At 52.5% G+C, this 18,798-nt stretch overlaps 2 protein-coding genes across 3 annotated transcripts in view; one reads left to right on the top strand and one right to left on the bottom strand.

Annotated features, from left to right (window-relative positions):
* The window catches only part of Myo1d (myosin ID), a 299,308-nt gene extending 285,427 nt beyond the window's left edge, over nt 1–13,881 (top strand). Inside the window, exons 22-23 of one of the 2 annotated variants that reach the window (XM_013016552.1) lie at nt 11,559–11,762; nt 12,489–13,881. In XM_013016552.1, coding sequence (XP_012872006.1) covers nt 11,559–11,715 — 157 coding nt within the window. In that variant the 3' untranslated portion in view covers nt 11,716–11,762; nt 12,489–13,881. Of the gene's footprint in view, nt 1–11,558 lie in introns of both variants that reach the window. The other variant, XM_013016551.1, reaches the window with a different exon arrangement.
* Nucleotides 13,882–14,984: 1,103 nt separating this feature from the next.
* Cdk5r1 (cyclin-dependent kinase 5, regulatory subunit 1 (p35)) lies at nt 14,985–18,792 on the bottom strand. The gene has a single exon (XM_013016565.1). It carries the CDS (start codon nt 18,738–18,740, stop codon nt 17,808–17,810), a length of 933 nt encoding a protein of 310 aa, XP_012872019.1. The 5' UTR covers nt 18,741–18,792; the 3' UTR covers nt 14,985–17,807.
* Between the last annotated feature and the right edge of the window lie 6 nt (nt 18,793–18,798).

Below are 18,798 nucleotides of genomic sequence, written 5' to 3' on the forward strand. Positions count from 1 at the left end.
GTTCTTTCTTCTCGCCTCAAGAATACTCCCGGCTTCCCCACTGCCTACAGAATTCAGCCTGGACTCCTTCCTTGACGTCTACCAGTCACCTACTGTCCAATTCTGCTTCCACCACACTCTCCCAAACATATTGGAATCCTGCCATCTGCCATTTGAGACCACTCTCATCTTGTCCAAGTCCTCATCTTCCGGCCGGCAGTTCATCCTCCTCACCTACAGGGTCTTGGTGATGGAGGGGGCGGGGAGACTAGTCAGACTCCAGGGAGGAAGGACAATTAGAACTTGAGGGACATTATTAACAGAAAGATAGACACTGGCTAAGTGGGTGAGTCACTGCGGGCCCTGGTCACCAGGCTTGCTCTGTTCAATGCTGTTTCCATGGTTCTGACCTTGGGTCCATGCCTGTGGGGAACAGGTAAAGCAGACTTCACAACCTATTCTGTACCAGAGTGCTGAGAGCCTACATTGTTGGGAAGATACATCTGCCACCAAAGCCATAGGCAGCACGGGAGCAGAGTCCTAAGCCTCCCTTAGCATACCTTTTTTTTTTTTTTTTGAAACTGGTACCTGGGTTTAAACTTGGGGCTTCAGGATTGTTTGGCTTGCTCTACTCTCTTAGACCTCCTTTTTTCTCATTATTTTGGTGATGGAGTTCCACAGACTTTTCTGCCCAGGTCAGCTTCCAATCTAGATCCTCTGCTTACTGAGATCTTCCACACTCCTGGAAGAGTATGGAAGATCCATCTGCTTCCCTCCTCAGACTGAGCTTCTGGAAAACAGAGGCTGTTTTGTTACTGTGAATCCCATTGCTTCCCTTGTGGATGCTCCATGTATAATATATGTAAAGGCCAAGGCAGGAATTCCCAACCAACAAGGCATGGTGGTGAGCACCCATAATCTGTTACATGGGAGGCATAGATAGGAGGATCTCAGCTTGAAGTTACCCTGAGCAAAACAAACAAGACTTTACCAGAAAAATAGCTAGAGCAAAAGAGGACTGGAGATGTGGCTCAAGTGGTAGAACATCAGGTCCTGTTGGCAGAGACCAGGGTCCTGTTAGCTCCTGCATCCTGTGACCTCCAGCCACTTGGCACACGCAAGCCCTGATGCTTCTGGACAATGGTGAGCTGCATATGCGGACCCCTCACTGTGCTCCTGACAATCCTCCGAGTCATCTGTTCAGAGGAAGGTGTGGGTGCCCGTCATGTTTCACTCAGTCTTATTTAGCACCTTCATTAACAATGTGAACAGAAAATAAACACCAGTGTGCACAGATGGTACTAGCTGTGGAGGTGCTGTGAACAGAAGTGTCAAGAGAGGAGAAATAGAAACGCAAGCAGGAAACAGCAAAGATGTTTAAAAAAAAATACAGCAAGAGGGGGAAAAAAATCAAACATACAAAATAAGGCCCTGACGACATGAGAACAAAAAGCATAAAAAGATGAGAAGTGAGAGGAGGGAAGAAAAGGTTTCTGCTCAATGCTCATGGACAGGAGGGCTCCGAGCCCACCGCTGCACCTTGTGAGTGAGAATGAGTGGTCTCATTGGGGCATCACACCCTGCTCTGAGCCATACTGCTCTGCTGCCGTCCCATTTGTCAGTGGAAGAGGTTTTGTTTTCTTTGTGGTGTGTTCTGTCTTCATATTTGAGAGAGCTGGTTTTGTTTAGTTTGGTTTTGGAAGGTTTCATTATCCCTGGTATAAAGCATTCATTTGGACATTTCGGGAGAGGCAGAGGAATGAGCCTTTGGTCTCCAGATTCCAAATATAAAAGGCAAAGGGGTGTTCCAACCACTCTCCTTTCTGATGTTGGTGGCAGGGAAGTCAGAAAGCCACGTGGCAGCCCTCAGGCCTCTCACCTCCAATACACAGAGGCCCTGCCCTCAAGCACCCTTACCAGGCAAGAGCTGCTTAGGCACAAAGGATGGGAAACAGCAACCCATGGCTCATACTTGTAATCCTAACTATTTGGGCAGCTGAGAGCAGGAGTATCAAGTTTCAGGCCAACCTAGACACAAAAGTGATGGCTCATGCCTGTAATCCTAGCTACTCAGGAGGCTGAGCTCTAAGGATCACAGTTCAAAGCCAGCCCAGCAGGAAAGTCCATGCAACTCTTATCTCCAACTAACTACCAGAAAACAGGAAATGGTGTTGTGGCTCAAGTGATATAGCACTCACCTTGAGCTGAAGAGCTCAGGGACAGCGACCAGGCCCAGAGTTCAAGCCCCCCAACCGACCAAAAAAAAAAAAAAAACCAAAGTGTGCAAGATCCCTTCTCAACCAATAGCTAGGTATGGAAGCATACCTACCATCCCAGCTACATCGGAGCAGAGATCAGAAGCATATTGGCATGTTCCTCTCAGCTATGGTAGGAAGTAAAAAATAAGAGGTCCAGTTGTATAGTCCTGGCAGGAAACAAGAACATATCTCAAAAATAACCAGTGCATGAGCCAGGCATCAGTGGCTCACACCTATAATCCTAGCTACTTAGGAAGCTAAGATCTGAAGATCCTGGTTCAAAGACCGCTCAGGCAGAAAAATCCACGAGACTCTTCTCTCTACTACTAAAAAAGCTAGAGGTAGAGGGCTGGCTCAAGTGGTAGAATACCAGCCTTGAGCAAAAAAAAGCTCAGGAACAGTGCCTAGGCCCTAAGTTCAAGCCCCAGGGCTGGCACCAAAAAAGTGCAAAAATTTTTGGAAGCATGGCTCAGCAGTAGGGTGCCTGAGTAATTACAAGGCCCTGAATTCAAACTCCAATACAGGGAGGAAAGGAAGGAAGGAGAAAGAAGAGAGGGAGGGAAGGAAGGAAGGAAAATAGTGACCAGGAGTCTCCATGGAGCTATGGCTTCATTCCTTGGGGACCCCATTTGGAACATCAAGACACAGTGTACCTTGGGGCATAATCAGGATTGCACAAGTTCTGCAAACAGCTTCAAAAGATGCCCCTCTCTGACAGCCCAGCATCACTGTGCCTGCAGACCTCGGGGTCTTCTGGCTGGATGGAGGCCAAGGCTGGAAGGAGCAAACCTCAGGAAGAACAAGGAGTGAGTGGTGGTGTCAAGGCTGTGGCCCAGGATGTGTAGCATTAGCAAGAGATGTCAAGTACTTTTTCCTATGACTCAAGCAGTGCTTGGGGTAACAAATTCCATGTTCCACACTAGGCTAGAACAATATTTCAGTATGGGGACCTAGTGGAGAGGAGGTAACATGAGGTAGACACCCAGAAGCCGGCTCAAGCCTCGCCATGTTCTATCTGTGAAATTATTTGGCCTTTCCCCTCACCAAAGGAGCATAATTACAGCTGTGGAAAGGATTCGATAATATGACACATGGAAAATGTTTGGTACAGGCCCTACTATATGGTACATTGTCAATAAATAGATACTGATTTGCAACTCTCAGCACAGTCCAAGACCCCTTAACCAGCCACACAAGGCATGCTGGCAAGCAGCCCAGCCAGCTGAGTGAGCTCCAAATCACTCAGGAATTTGCATAGAACCAATATCAGCATCTAGTGTTGTATTATTCTAGTTTTTACTTATATTTTTTACTACACTTCAGAGACAGAAGATAATTTCTATATGATGCTAATTGCTAGGTTCTTATTTTTTTTCTTACTTTCTTTTATGGTCTATCTAGTCCATGTTCTCTATGTCCTATAAAAAGGACTCAAACACACACATGCTTATTACTTGGGTTTCCAAATTTATGTTCATTTAATGTTACAGTCTGTGGGTCTACATTTTTGAGAAAGGTGTGCTTTGCATATATGCAGTGTGTGTGTATATATAACATATATAATATAGTTTGATATTATATAAATATATGGATGACAGATGAGAGGATCTTCCTGTTGAACTACTATACAATAATTATGTGATGGCCTTTTGTTCTAGCAATGCTTTTTGCCAATTGTCTTTTACTTAGTATTTGACTCATATCTTATTCCATCTCTCTTAACTTTCTTGTGGCCTGTCATTGCATTTAACAATTTGTACATTTAAGTTTATGGTACTGATTGATATCTAAGCTTCAGGGTATATATTTTCTCCATGATGGTCTACACTTTCTGGCTCTCACATTCTGCTTTGCTTCTGTCACTCCCCTTCCCACTGCCCATCAGACGGGGCAGCTCAGTGTCTTTCTCTACCTCTTTAAAAATTGTACATTACAGCCTGCTGTTCTTATGTCCAGTAAGGTTTTCTTTTCCCCTCCACATCTGTACTTGTCTGAAGGAAGCCCATCCGATTCCCTTTCTTCCTCCTAGATGGGACAAGGATGGTCATGTGTTCACTGGGACACCACTTGTCTTCCCCCCTGCCATCCTAACAGTCATGGTGACACATCATTGCCTGTGGTGAAGGTGAATGACTTCTCTGTGTGTGCAGTTTACCTGCTTACTTGCTCTGTTACACCTTCCTTCTGAATCCAGTCTTGTCCCTAATGCTGTGTCCCATAACGGTTGTCCATGAGAGCCAGTCCCAGTCCACTTTCAGAGCCCTGGCTAGAGTCTTTGCTTTGTCCTCGCTCTCAGACGACTGACTGGGCGTAGAAGTCTCTGCTGATGGTTCTCCTCCCCATCCTTTGGAGTGTATTTTCATTATCTCTGCACTTGACCAGGCCACAGTTCCTTTGCAGGGAGCCTTTCCGTCCGTGTCCCTGAGTGATCTGCAGTAGATTTGCTTTTCACGAGGTCAGGGATGAGGAGAGATGAGAGTTTATGGTTTTCACAGCAAATTGCTTGTGTTCCCACCTGGTTATTCTTTGCCAGGCTAGAGGTCAGACTTCTTTAATGGTGTCCTAGTTACAGACCGGACAGCTTGGAGAGGACTAGTCATCTGCAGAGCCCAGTCCTGTTCCCTTACATGTGGCCCTGACTCCACTCAAGTGAGCACTTCCACTGACCTGCTGCCAGCTTTGGTCCCCTGTCCTCCACCCTCCTGCCACCTGGAGGTTATCCTTGCTTTTCTTTAATGTCCCTGAGATTTTTTTTTGTTTTACCAGTTCTGGGGCTTGAACTCAGGGCCTGGACACTGTCCCTGAGCTTCTTTTGCTCAAGGCTAGCACTCTACCACTTGAGCCACGGTGCCACTTCTGGCTTTTTCTGTTTATGTGGCACTGAGGAGTTGAACCCAGGGCTTCATGCATGCTAGGCAAGCACTTTACCACTAAGCCCCATTCCCAGCCCTCCACTGAGGTTTTTTTATATTCTTTATGAGTAAAGCTTATCTGTCCTTCACAGGGACCAGAGGCCATGGTGGGGTGAACACTGCTTCCCTGGGGCCAGGCACTTGGGGATCTGGAGGTGACAGGGGGAACAGCATAGGAGCAGTAGGCCTCTGGGCACCTGTCCCGGAATCTGGTGACAACACGAGCGTGCTGGGTGTGGGCAGAGGGAAGGAAGAAATCAGTTTAGCTACAGCAGTAACTGGGGGTGGCTGGGAAAGAGGAGGAGCAAACTGCACCAAGTCCAGGCCTAGTGGCCGCCATGAGCATGGCGCCTCAGCTGTCACAGGCTTGTCAAGAGGACACGTGAAGACTCTGCTGTCTCGTCTTAAGAGGCGGCCAGGAGCATGCCCTAGGGTCTCATGCTCGGGTGAGGACAGTGACTGGGCCTGTGTGGCACCACTGTGGGATAACACAAATGAAAAGAACTGAACGCACAGCTACACAGACGGGAGAAAGAAAACAAAGACAAATGCTCCTGCAAGAGTCATCCTCATTTGGAGATCTGAGTCTGGATGTCACTTCCTCGGCCACTGGCAGGGCTCCCCTCCACAGCCTGGGTGCAACATGGGACATGAGCACTCACCACCGCCGCGCGGTTGCGAGTGCCGGAAGGAGGGCCTGCGCGCTACTCAGGTACGCTCTGAGGATGACGCCTGGCCTGCGGGGCGCTCCGTGAGGAGCTGCCAAGAGAAAGCCAATGGGCAGAGAGGGGTGGCATTTGATGGCCTGAGGACAGGGTCTCCCACGGGAGGCTTCCACAAAAGTGTCACAGACACAAATGGAGTGGGCACAGATCCACCACCTGGCCTAGGCCCCAGGGCGTCCCTGTTGCTACTGCACAACTCAGTTTTCTCATGATAGAAAAAAAGAAAATTGTGAACTAGCGGTGTGGCTCAAGTGGTAGAGCACCAGCAGCACTCAAAAACGCTGAGCCAGAGCACGAGGCCCAGAGCTCAAGAAGAAAAAGAAAGAAAATTAGTTTTTCTAAGCCAAAAATTGTTTGCCTCATCTCCTACCAGCTGCAGGCCCAAAAAGGGCTCAGTAGACAGGAAGTGCAGCCGCACCACTCCTGGGCCCTGACCCTGTGGTCTCACTTAAATTGGCTGTGGTACAAGTGTCCATTCAACCCTGACAAAAACAGACATAGCATTCCCCACAGCGGACTTTTGAAAGCGATGGCTCTGTGGTCCACATCACCAGAGGGACTGGCCTCAATGGAGGTGAAAGAGAAAGGATCCAAAGATAGGATGCTGGACCCCTCAGCCTGGGGCTTGTCCCCACACACGGGCCCAAGTGACAGCCAGGTAGACAGCCCAGGCTTGGCTCGAGCTTGCCACGACACAGCGAGGACATGTTCACAGCGTTGCAAGCATGTGTTTATTGCACACCCACGTGGGTGCTAGGCCAGCTTCTCCTGTTGTATCCTGTGAGCAAACACAACAGCATGTTGCGCCAGCCACAGAGTTCTCAGGAGGCCCTCACCATACCCCGAGTGATGCGCTTATTGAGCCCCCAGGCTGCACCCCATCTCCACCACAGTTTCCTTCAAGAGGAGCCAAAATCAACCCTATGACCATTAGCCTGCTATTGAGAACAGCAAGTGCCCCATCTACTGCAGCTGCTGGCAGAGCCAGGGCTGCCTGCAGGATCGCAGGCTGCTTGCTTGCTTGGCTTTGGTCTACAGACCTGTGCTGCCCAGCTGATCCAGCCCAGACACAGGGAGGCTGTCCAGGGAGCAGGGCTTGTCCGTGCATGCCTGGCACGGGGACCTTGTGAGGCTGTCACACTGGTCTCATTTACCCACAGGCTCAAAGGAAAGTGACTTGACAAAGGCTGCTTGCCTGCAATGATTGCTGGGGACAGATGACAGGAGACTGAAGTCTCTGAATTCCACAGTTGGCCGAGCTACTAGATCCTGTAGCTGAAGATGACAGGACAAGCCCCTCCCCGTGCAGCCAGCCTCCACCAGCAGCTGCCGGCTGGCCTGGCGCACCATCAGAGGGACGCACTCTGGCTCTCTAAAGACTCCCATGCATTGTGAAGTTCAAGCCAGAGCCAAGTCACCAAGCACCTAGAATCCAGCTGGAGCTGCACTCCACTTCCAGAACAGCCACCTAAACCTCCCACAGCTCCAAAAGCCACTTTGAACTTGAAATGGGAGACAAAAATACGGTTTCAGGTCAAGTTCCTACTTCTTTCCTCTAAATCAAGCCACTTTAAAAAAAAACAAACAGGGACTACCGTAGCCAGACGCAGGTGGCACACACCTGGAATCCTTGCTACTTGGGAGGATAATGACTAGAGCTGGGGGCCATGGCACGTGCCCCGCTTCCGAGCCACCATGGGATAAAGTAGACCCTGTCTCAAAATCCACACAACACTGAATGACATATTAATTAGGGCATTACATTGTGTGACCATTACCTCTCGCTCTCGTTCTAGAATATGCGCATCATCCCAAAAGAAAGCCATAACCCCTAATCCATCCCTCCACGCCCCACTCCCTGAAGCCCTTTGCAACAACTACCTGTTTTCTGCCTGGAGATTTTCCCAGTTGAGATATTTTATACAATTGGAATTATAATACGTGGCCTTGTTGTAGCTGTCTTCTTCCAGGAAACAGTGTTTTCAAGGTTCATTCTGTTGTAGAATGCATCATGTCCCTTCCTTAATAAATCACTCAGGGAAACTGAATGGTAACATTGCAACGAATGGACATACCACAGCTCACTTACCAAGGAACCACCAAGCCGAATCCACATTTTCTTCTCTTGTCTGTGGATGGTGTATAGGTGGCACCGCTGGGCATTGCTTAGTTGATCCCTTCACAACAGACTGGCCATCCTCCTGCCTAAACCCCCAGCAGCCCCGTGCATCTGGGCTGCACACCAGCTCAGCACTATACCAAGGAAAAGAGCAGGAAACCAGGGTGGCTGGTCACTGAAGGTGACTGTGTAGCATGGTTCTTTGCCACTCCCTCCTGGGACCCTCCCCTTTCAAAGACAATGTGGCCACTTTGCCTTTAGAATGACTGTCATGCATGGACCTAGAAAATGTGTCCAATGTGCCCTCCTCATTTAGGATGCTTCCTTACCCCATGGTGGTCACCCAGCCCTCAGGTGCCCACTCTGACCCTAGGAGAGCCTCCTCGCCCTCCTGAAATGTGGCTTGTAACAGTAGAAAGCAATGCATATGGTGTGGACTCTGTGTGCTTGTCTGATAGGAATAGCAGTACAGACTGCCTGCAGGAGGCCAGACTTCCAGGAAGGGGCTGTGCCAACTGGGCATGCCCATTTAGTCTAGGAACTGTGGGAAAACAAGGAAGGAACATAAACTGAGTCTGTAATAACAGCTCTCCGGAGCCATCTCTTTTGGAGGTTCTTAGCACTTAACTGAGAAAGAACGACATTTCCTCTATGAAGCAACTGACCACATTTCACACTGCTGGCGCTTCTAGCCTCCCGCCCCGGGCCACATCCATTCCCCACACCGCTGAGCCGGGAGCGGCAGGCTGGACACTTGTTTCCTGTCCTCTGGGGCCCAGCTCAGTGCTGATGACAGGCTGAAGGCAGGTGGCTGCGTTGCTGATGAGTGAAATAACCCACTCCATTTGTCTTCACCATAAAGTAGACAAAGCAAATATTTCTTATGTGCACTTGACAATTGTAAAGGACTTGCAGGGGCCTGAGAGGGACTTGAACAGGTTATGACGACCGTGAGCCGACAAGGCCAGGACACAAATCCAGCCCTCCCCTGCCCCCTCCCCATTGCAACACCTCAAAAAAGCCCCAACTCTGCAAGGAGAGCGAAAGCAAGACCACATAGTGACCAGGAGAGATCGCACATGGATGGAGAGGGAAAGCAGGACGCCACTAAATCTCCCCTTCCCTTTCCCTCTCTGCTGCGGGCCGTGCTGGGACGTGGGAGCTCCGTGCTTGCTACAGACCCAGAACCAGGAGGGGAGGAGGAGGGAGATTGAGCCCCTGTGATAGGTCTGCACAACCTCTGCCAGCCTGGGGCTCCTCCACACAGAGGAGGGCAGGAGGCAGAATCACTCCAGCAAGCCTACTGAGTGGGCGCTGGGCCAGCCATCCTCTCCTTCCCGCAGCCACTGGGAGAGCCAGCCTGGAACCCCCCCCCCCAAGACCAGAGCAGCCACAGTGACACCAGGAGAGGAGGGAAGGGGAGCAGCCCAGAGCCACCTGCAGTGAGCCCCCAGTGCTTTCTTCCTGCTGTTCCTGGAAGACCTGCATTCAGCTGGGGGCCTCAGGGAAAGAGGGGAAAGGAGGGAGCCCAGCCCAGCCAGTGGTTATGCCGGCTGCTTGGACTGGAAGCTCCCCAGCACGCTGGTACTTCCTCCACGTGCTCACTGGCTGGGACAAACTGTAAAAGGAGAAGAGCCACGGAGCAGGGCTCTGCGTTGTTCCCCTGGGGTGCTCGATACCCCTTCCATGTTCCCACCAACCTGTACCCCAACAACAAGACTGCAGATAAGACCCTGGAGCTGCACAGCCTACAAGGAGGGAAGGCAGTGGACAGGGCCCAATCTGTTGACCCTCAGGCTGGGACGGGGGCGCATAACTACACAAGCACAGGAACGTGGGAGGTTGGACTCTCTCCCTCTCTCCCTGTCTCTCTCCCCTTTCCCTCCCTGAGCTAATGAAGTCTGGAACTCATTGTGTGCACATTGTGTCCCGCACTCCCCAGGAGGCAAGGGAAGGGAGGCTGTGGGGCTCAGGGAAGGAGAGAGTCAGGAGGCCAACTGCTCCATGGAGGCTGGTCCCCAGAGGACCCGAGCCCAGTGGAGAGAGACCCAAAGACCATTCTAGGTCACAGTACATCCCCAGGGGTACACAGATACCTGCAGAGTGGCCCTGATTCCCAAGGGAATGAGAGAGGCCCTAAGTCATTGCCTCTGACAGGCTCTGCTATTTTTATGTCTAACTCTGGTTAAAAATAGCTGCCTAAGCCAAGGTTTTAGCAGCAGCTGACAAGATATTAAGTATTAGATACCTAATGCCCACAAGTGATCACCACAGGTCTCTGCCAGTGTCCGCATCCTGGCTAATGGGAAGCAGGTAGGAAATGGCTGGGAGAAGAGCCCCTGCAGCATCTCAAAGCACTTCCCAAAGGTTGGGGCCTGCTGTGGGGTGTGCTCACTGAGCACTCTTGGATGCAAGTCCCGGGGCTCCGAGGGAGCCTCTGGAGCTGACCTTTGGGGAGCCACTACACATGCCGGCCCTTCTGTTGGCATGCATCTGAGCAGCTGTGTACCAGGCCAGCCAGTGCCTTACATACAGCGGGCCCAGGAGTCACTGGTCCAGGCCTGGTGCAAACCAGAGGCTGCTGGCTTCACCCCTGTGCAGACTGGACAGCTTGGCATTTGTCCTTCACCTCAGAGCTACCTTAATGCAGCAAAGTGTTCGAGGGGACTTGCTGTCCACACCCCCATAGGAGGTCCCGAGAACAACAAAGGAATCGCAGAGCAGAGCAGCCTTCCGCCCGCAAGCTCAGGCCAGCAGTATTCAGTGCAGTGTAGGAGTGGGCCGCTATGTGTGTGTGGACATACACTGCCAGCCGGTCTCCACAGTGCTTAGCTCTTCAGATAAGTTCCACACCAAGCAAGAAGCTGGAGGACAGGGCATTCGCAGCGGGAAAAGCAAGGACATGCTGGCCCCTGGCCGGGAGCAAGGCCTGGCCGAGACCTCCCTCCAGGCCAGACAGGGAGACCCCACGTTCCCACTGCACGGCTTTCCTGGTGGCACCCAGATGGACACCCAGTCCCAGCTCCTCAGCCACCAGGACTGTGGGGACCGTCAGCAGAACCCCAACTCTAGCCCTAAGATGAGAGCAGCACCACAGGGCTGTGGGTCAGTTCAGAGCCGCCCCCAACAGCCGGGCTTGGTGACAGACAGGGGCCAGCTGGGCTCATAGCTGCCATTCCTCTCATTTGGGTCTCCTGACACAGTCAGAGCTGAGACATCATTGTGAGTCAGGACCCCCAAGGCCCAGGGGACTCTGTCCTCAGCCGCACCATGGTCCTGGGCTTATGGCTCAGCCACATCTACCCCGCCTCATCCAGCTGCAGACCCGGAGTCTCTGGCGCTAAGCAGCAGCCCTCTGCTTTGCCAGTGGCTGGGCTGGAGGCTTTCCTCAGGTACCCTAATTCCACCTACTCCTCACCATCTGTCTGGGTCATCTGGACCCCCATAGGAAAGCAGGCCAAACCCCTACCAGCCCAGGAGGCCTGGCGAACAGCAGAACCCTGGAACAGCCTCCAGTTCTAAGTCCGCCTGCTAACCGCCGGCCCTGTCTCTTTTTGGTTTCCAGTGAAAAGCGCCACCTCCAAGTGAACGTCACCAACCCGGTGCAGTGCAGCCTGCACGGGAAGAAGTGCACCGTTTCCGTGGAGACCCGCCTGAACCAGCCCCAGCCTGACTTCACCAAGAACCGCTCCGGCTTCATCCTCAGCGTGCCAGGGAACTGACACCCCACCCGCAGAAGACCCCCCCGGGCGGGTAGCCTGGCCCCCAGGTAGCCGCGCCCTCGCTCAGCACCCAGGTTCCAGTCTGATCGCCGCAGCCCCACTAATGCCACGCCACTAGATTCACTCGCAAGACTCCACGCCCCGCCCCGGAGGCCTCCAGGAGGTCTGCTTTCTGCCTTTGGCCTCCATCTACTATCTCAGCTTCCCACAGTCCCTGATGCTCATCACAGCCCGCTGACATGCCTCTCCTCAGGGTGTTCCGTGAATGGCCAAGTCAGGGCAGAAGGCCTTGGCCAGCAACCAGCTGACCACAGCATCGGGCGGGGGCGGGGAGGGGGGAGTTGGAGAGGGCCACGGTTTCCCTTGCCAAAGTCACACTACCCTAGGGGACCTGGGGAGGTCTCATGGCTGTGAGCTAGGGACGCAGCCCTGCCTTGTGAACCCCCAAGGGGACCCTAGCCCCCAGGACCTGGCTTAGAATTCCAGTACCCCAGCAGTCAGCCAAAGCCACAAGCAAACCCAGTCCCTCAGCCACACCCAGTCAGCGGCTCTCCTTCCCAGGAGGCTGCCCCTGGGACTCCCCTTGCCTCCAGGGCCCCGGGCTGGCCTCTGGCACATCTCTGGAGAGTGTGATGATGATGCTCTAAGAATTGTCTTTCCCATTGCTGGGGTGGAACTCGAGGCCTCAGACATGCTAGGCAAACATTTTACCACTTAAGCTACACTCCTAGTCCTTTCGTTTGTATTTTTTGGATCTCGTTTCACTTTCCCAGGGCCAGCCTTGAGCTCAAAATTCTCCTGCCTCTGCTGGATTACAGACATGTACTACCAAGCCTGGCCTCAAGGATCATTTTGGAAGTAACCTGCAACCTGTGTCCATCTTTGACTTGCTTTTGCAGTCTGCAGAGTTGTAATCAGATCTTACTTCTGCTATAACCATAATGTCTAGTAAGAAGATGCAGGTGCCAGCACACTAGGTTTGGCAGCTTTCTTCTTCTAACTCCCCTAGCTATGTTCCCTGCTTACCCAAGAACTAGGACAGGGGCGGGGGCCAAAGCACAAAGGAACTGCAGGACGTAGAGCAAGGCAGCAGTAGAGAGAGGGATCCTGGCACTGCAGGCCAGGCCAGGGTGCCACCCTATGCTGCCCTGCCGGAGTCTGGCCCTTGAACCTTCTGCCAGCCGAGTGCTGCCCACTTGCCAGTGTCTGCCCAGCAGAAAAAAAAACATGCTTCAGCAGCCTTCCAGAGACACCCTCCCTCCCCTGGCCTCAGCTGCTGAGAATCTGAAGACGTGGAAACTGGGGTGCCCAGACAGGGCTGCTGGTGGGGAGTCTTACAAAGAGAATCCCAGAGCACACAGTGCAGGCAGCAAGGGCCAGGCCCCAGGAGGAGCTTGTAGCAAGGTTAAGAAGGAGGGCGGGGCTGAGGTGTGCTTCTTCCTGCCAGATGCCACCAGCAGAACCCGAGTGCCTGTGTGCCACCTCAGGTGCCTTCCAGGACCCCAGGGGGCTGCCTGGCCTCTCCCAGGGTCTCTCACATACACACCCTCCTCCCCTAATGAGGGCTCACAAACATTTGCACCACGTGCAGTTCACAACCAGGAATCCTGACCACATCCTGTCCTCCAAGGCTGCTCAGCCACCTGTGCCACGCAGAGCTGCGGCAGACCAGTCTCAAGGCGATAGTGGGCTTGCCAATCACTGGTGGACACTAGCAGAACCGTCTAACTGGAACATCTCTCTCCTTTCCACCCACTGCCCCAACCTGTTGCTTCACATTAAACATATGCAGGTTCACGTTTTAAGCACACCAAAACAGTTCATGCCAAATGGGCAGCCTGTCAGGCTGAAGTGGACAGAAGGGTTTGGACTCCACTCCCTTTCACATAGCCTGGGGCTCCTGCAGAGGACACAGACGGCCCCGTCCACAGACACTGACCTACACCTGCATGTGACAAATGAAGGGTCAGGAATGTAGGGTGACGTGCCGAGGGGGAGGAGGATGCTGTGATTGTATGCAATGAAGTGAATTCCCCTTGATTTAATTAAACACGGTTCTACGGTTTCGTGCATATATTCCTATTTCCCATTAAATTAACTTTATTTCTAAAGCATATTTTGATTTACCTAAGAGCAATAAAGCATTAAATCTTATTTTTAAATGTGTTCCGCTTATCTGTCGTTAATTTAAATCATGAAATCTTAACTCATCTAAAGTCAACTGTCATCCCACATGATGGGAGAATTAAACACCAATGATATAAAATGGAGGATCACTTGCCTGGGGCTTACGCACAGAAACACTGAATAGTGAAAAACAGGCTGTGGAAGTAGGGTGGGGGGAGGAGGCCACGGGGTTAAATCCAAACACGGTCATTTTGGCATCAGGAGCCATGTTCAGTGAAAGGAACACATGTGTATAAAGGACAGGCACAGAGCCCCTTGGCAGAAGTCCCAGGCCAGGACAGCCTCCTAGCAAGATGGCTGGTTGGAAAGGCGGGAGAAAGGGGGAGCCAGTTTTCCAAATCTGCAGGGGGGGCCTTAGTAGGGAACCATAGGGCCCCCCTTCACCCCAGCACCCAGGGCTTAGGCGGCTATAGGGCACTGACCAGTCATGGGCAGGAAAGTGCACACAGCTGTGGCTTCTGTGACCCTGTGGATGCTGCTGTGATCACAGGGTGACAGCCCTGACTGTAGGGTCTAGGGCCAGCAGAGAAGCACATCCTCTCTAACCTTTCCCTGTGGCTGAAGTTGGTGGCAAGCAGACTTCTAGGACACAGATCCTGGATGAGCCAGCCTGGATGACCACACCTAGAAATACTCATGGGTTGGGTAGCCGTTTACCTGGGTCCCAGGGCTGGACCACATGGACATCAGTCCACCCTTGCTGGTCTAGGAGCTCCCAGCCAATGAGTGCTGAGCAGGGCCAGGCCCAGGGACACAGGAGAGCAGCAGCCTCCTGAGCCTGAACACGTGAGGCCTATAGTTGGGTTCCCATGCAGGACCCACTTGCCTGCTCCAGCCAGGCCAGGGCCTGACCCTCCTGGGTTCCAGATGCCCACCGTTCGCCTCCAGGAAGAGCCTTTGGGGAGCACCTATCCAGCCACTAAACCCAAGCCTGCTTAACCTCATTGCTTCCTAAACCACCTTAGTGCACTCGGCCTGCTCTCCAACTGTCCCCACAACACAAATCCAATTTGTTCTGAGTGTATGAACCGGGTATTAAAGATGCCTCCGGCCTGCTTACAAATGACAGACCACAAAAAAGCTCAATATAATGGATGGTCAGTGCATTTTATTGAATCAGCACAGTACAAAAATAAATAAAAATAAGGGTCAGGGAATTAAATCACAGCCAAACTGAGCTTCATGACTGTCAGATTATAAACCACACATCCTCACAAACACACAACACATACATACAAAATGAGACAAGTATAAATTAATATTAACAATACCCACAGTTTGGTCAAAGAATAGCTACGGAAGAAATTGCACTAAAAAAAAAAAACCAACATACACCACATGTGTATAATTAGCGCTTTCAAATACACAGCTATGAAGAGTTCTGAGGGAAGAAAATGGCACATTTTCTTTTCATTCCAAGTTGAACTGTTGGAACAAAACTAAATTCTAATAACTGCATGGAAAGAATATATCAACCCTTCTGGCTTACAAGAAAAAGAGAAAAACCAAATCCTGAACTATTATTCCTGTGGCTTGTTCTCTGCATGGGTGTAATTTTCACAGCCATCTGTTCTAAGATTATTTTTAAGACACAAAATGCTCCTGGTTTGCATGCACAGTATCACTGTAAAAGCAACGATTAAAGAATAAAAGGGTTTTTGTACGTTAGTTTTTTTTTTCCTTTTTTTTTTGTTGTTGTTCTAAAAGTAGTCTTCGTAGCAGCATGTCCGATGGGTTCATAGCTTGGACACTCAAGTGTGTCAGCTGTTCCTTTACACAATACTGGTGGACCAGTGCGTGGGGAGGGACCCACAGGCCTCTCATGGCTGGAACAACGAAGTTGTTTCCTTGGTCCCCAGCCACTCTTGAAATGTGCACTTTCTCCAAAAAAAAAATAAGAAATAGAGAAGGAAACAGACCCCCAAACTGGATTCCTGCGGATGCAACCAAATGGCACAGTTCCAGGTCAGGTTCAGCCAAAGCTCCTCCCCACGCCACCAGGGCCGGCTTTCCCGAGGAGCTCCTAGCTCAGGTCGCCTTTGGCAGCAGAATCTGACAACAGGCTGCGGTGAGTCTGCACCAGTGGCCACAGGCCTTCCAGCGCTGCGGAGGGTCATCTGACATCCCGGTTGGCTCAGCATGGGCCTCACAGCAGCTGGGGAAAGGCTCCAGCCTGGGCAGGACCTCTTCTCCATCCTGGGAACACTGGGCCAAAAGGCTCTGCTCCAGGCCAGGAGGGCCTCAATTTCACAGCTTTCTCTTTTTTTTTAATGTGGATTTCAGTAGTGCTTGTAGAAAGTTGCTAGCCACCTAAAACCTACTCCTATGTAAAATGACCTCTGCCAATCCACCCGGATCCCCAGTTCCAGCAATCCCCAGGGACTGGACTGGAAGAGACTCCTCTGTAGCATCTTCACATTGTCCTTTGTTCCCCAAAGCTGGGTTGGGGCCCTTCTATTGGACCTCTCCAAGCCACCAGTCTGGGAGAAAGAAAATTGGGGGCTGGAGGTGTGGCTCAGCAGTAAAACACCTGCCTGGCAAGTGCAAGGCCCTGAATTCAAACCTTAGCACTGCCAATTAAAAATAATAATAATAATAAAGAAAAACCAAAAACAAAGTCTGTAAAGTCCACATCATGTGTTCTGCAGCCACTAAGGTAAGCTGGGCACCAAAACCAGCAGCTATGAGTCATGAAACTGCCACACTTCCAGAGCAATCAGGAGTCACACTCCATCTTGTGATAGTCTCCAAGATTCAGCTGAGCCATGCCGAGCAAGGCTTTCTCTCCAGGAGAAACCGGACTGTTTGGGAACAGCTTTAAATTAACAAGGGTGGGGATGGAGTATACCATTACCACATCACCCCTCACGTGGTCTTATTTCCCCCAGCCCTGCCGGACAAATGTCCCGTGCACCAGCAAAAGGCCTTAGCACTTAGGTGGGCACTGGTTTGCCTGCAGGCATAGGTGCTCCCAGCCTGAAAAGCAGGCTGTGGCTAGCGGGCACCTGCTGCCGTCCTGGCTTTCCCCACAGTGACTAAGCTGCATTATTCAAATGACAAATTCACCCACGAAAGGAGCCATCCCAGCTTTACCCCACCTTTAGCTGGGACCCAAAATGATATAATCTAATGAGGCCAACCAGCTCATGGACCAGCACTAGCGTGGGAAGCTGGGAACAGTGGACGAGGAGAAAAGAGGTAGGCGATTCCAGTAAAGGAAAGCCTTTCTCCCTAAAAGAGGAGACCGCAAACTAGGTCCAAGCATGGTCAACAATGGAACATACGCTTTGCATGAGCCGGGCTCAGCCTTCCTGATCGAAGGTGCCCCAGGGCGGTGGACATCCTGCCTCCTAACCCACTGCAAGGCTTAGTCAGGGCAGCTGTCTCCAGAAGCCCCTGGGAGAATGAATCACCCAAAACAGTTGCCTTTCAGGAAAGGGCCGGCCTCCAACCAGAAATCCCAACTCCTCTCCTGGGCCCACGGGCCAGAGGCCCCTCTCCAGCCCAGCCCAGCCTGAGAGCAGTGGGCAGCCTCTCCCACCCTGGATCCTACAAGGCCCCAGGTGGACAGGGGGTGGGACAGTCCCTCGAGCTCCCCAGAGTGAGAGGTCTGCGGCCAGGATGGCTCTGAATGCATCCTCTGGCTTTGCACAAGGTTCATGAGTTCAAAAGTCCCCAGACTCCTTGACAGGACTGGGGTGGGGGTGGGGAGGGGGAAGGAAGGGAGAGGATAAAACAACAACAACAACCAAAAACAAAACCAAAAACCCAAGGAGAAAACTATAGGAAGAGAGAGGCCCTCGGTGGCTTCGCTAGACACATACTGTACACAGAACTTGATTTGTCTCAGTTATAAATTTTTAAAAGTGAATGGAATCCTTGAGCCAGGCCGTGGGCTCCGGCGCTCACCGATCCAGCCCCAGGAGGAGGCGCTTCTTGTCCTCCTGGCCACTCTCGTTCTTCAGGTCGGAGAACACCTGTGTGAAGTAGTGTGGGTCGGCGTTGATCTGCAGCATCTTGGCGCTCATGAGGTTGATGACGGAGAGGCAGCGGTCCCAAAAGGCCTCCTTGCAGCTCTCCACCAGGAAAGGCTTGAGCGGGTAGGAGATCTCGTTGCCCATGTAGGAGTAGGAGAGGTACAGGCAGGTCAGCAGGACGGCCTGGAGCTCGCGGTCCGAGCCCACCTCGGAGGAGATGACATCCCTGCAGAGCATGTAGAGGAAGACCACGTTGGCCGGCGTGATGAAGCCCTGGTCCTGCCAGCCCTGCAGCAGCAGCGAGCGGTCCACGCTGCGCAGCCAGATCACGGGGTCCGTGGGGGACAGGTGCTTCAGGCGGTAGCACCGGCGACAGAGGAACTCGCCCAGGCAGCGCAGCAGCTCGCTGGTGGACGCCTGGACGATGACCCGTTTGGGCGTCCCCGCGGAGCTGACCACGGGGTGCGGGGCCTTCTTGACGGAGGAGGAGGAGGAGGAGCCCCCGGTCTGGGAGCCCGAGAGCTGGCTGGCCGGGGGCGCGGGCGGCTGGGCCGGCGGGGGCTGGGCGAACGTGGACAGGTTGGCGCACGACAGCGACTTCTTCAGGTTCTCATTGTTGAGGTGCGTGATGTTGTTCTGGTAGCTGCTGTTGGGCTGCACCTTCTTGGAGTTCTTCTTCTTGGCCGACACGGCCACGATCCTCTTCCAGGGCAGCACGGAGATGATGGAGTGCCGCTTCAGGTTCTTGTCCTTGGCGTTCTTGCTGTTCTGCACCGCCGTGTAGTGGCCCACCGTGGCCGCGCCATCCTCAAACAGCGTGGCCTTGCGGTAGCTGGGGGACAGGGACAGCACCGTGCCCATGGTGCCCCTGCGCGCCCAGCCTGCCGGCCGGGGGCGGACGGCGGCTCACCGAGCCCGC

This window comes from Dipodomys ordii, unplaced genomic scaffold, assembly GCF_000151885.1.
Source record: "Dipodomys ordii isolate 6190 unplaced genomic scaffold, Dord_2.0 Scaffold31, whole genome shotgun sequence".
NCBI lineage: Eukaryota > Metazoa > Chordata > Mammalia > Rodentia > Heteromyidae > Dipodomys > Dipodomys ordii.

Bases quoted from the DNA above. Each gene is read 5' to 3' on its own strand.
- Cdk5r1 (XM_013016565.1), bottom strand. From the start codon at position 18,740: ATGGGCACGGTGCTGTCCCTGTCCCCCAGCTACCGCAAGGCCACGCTG.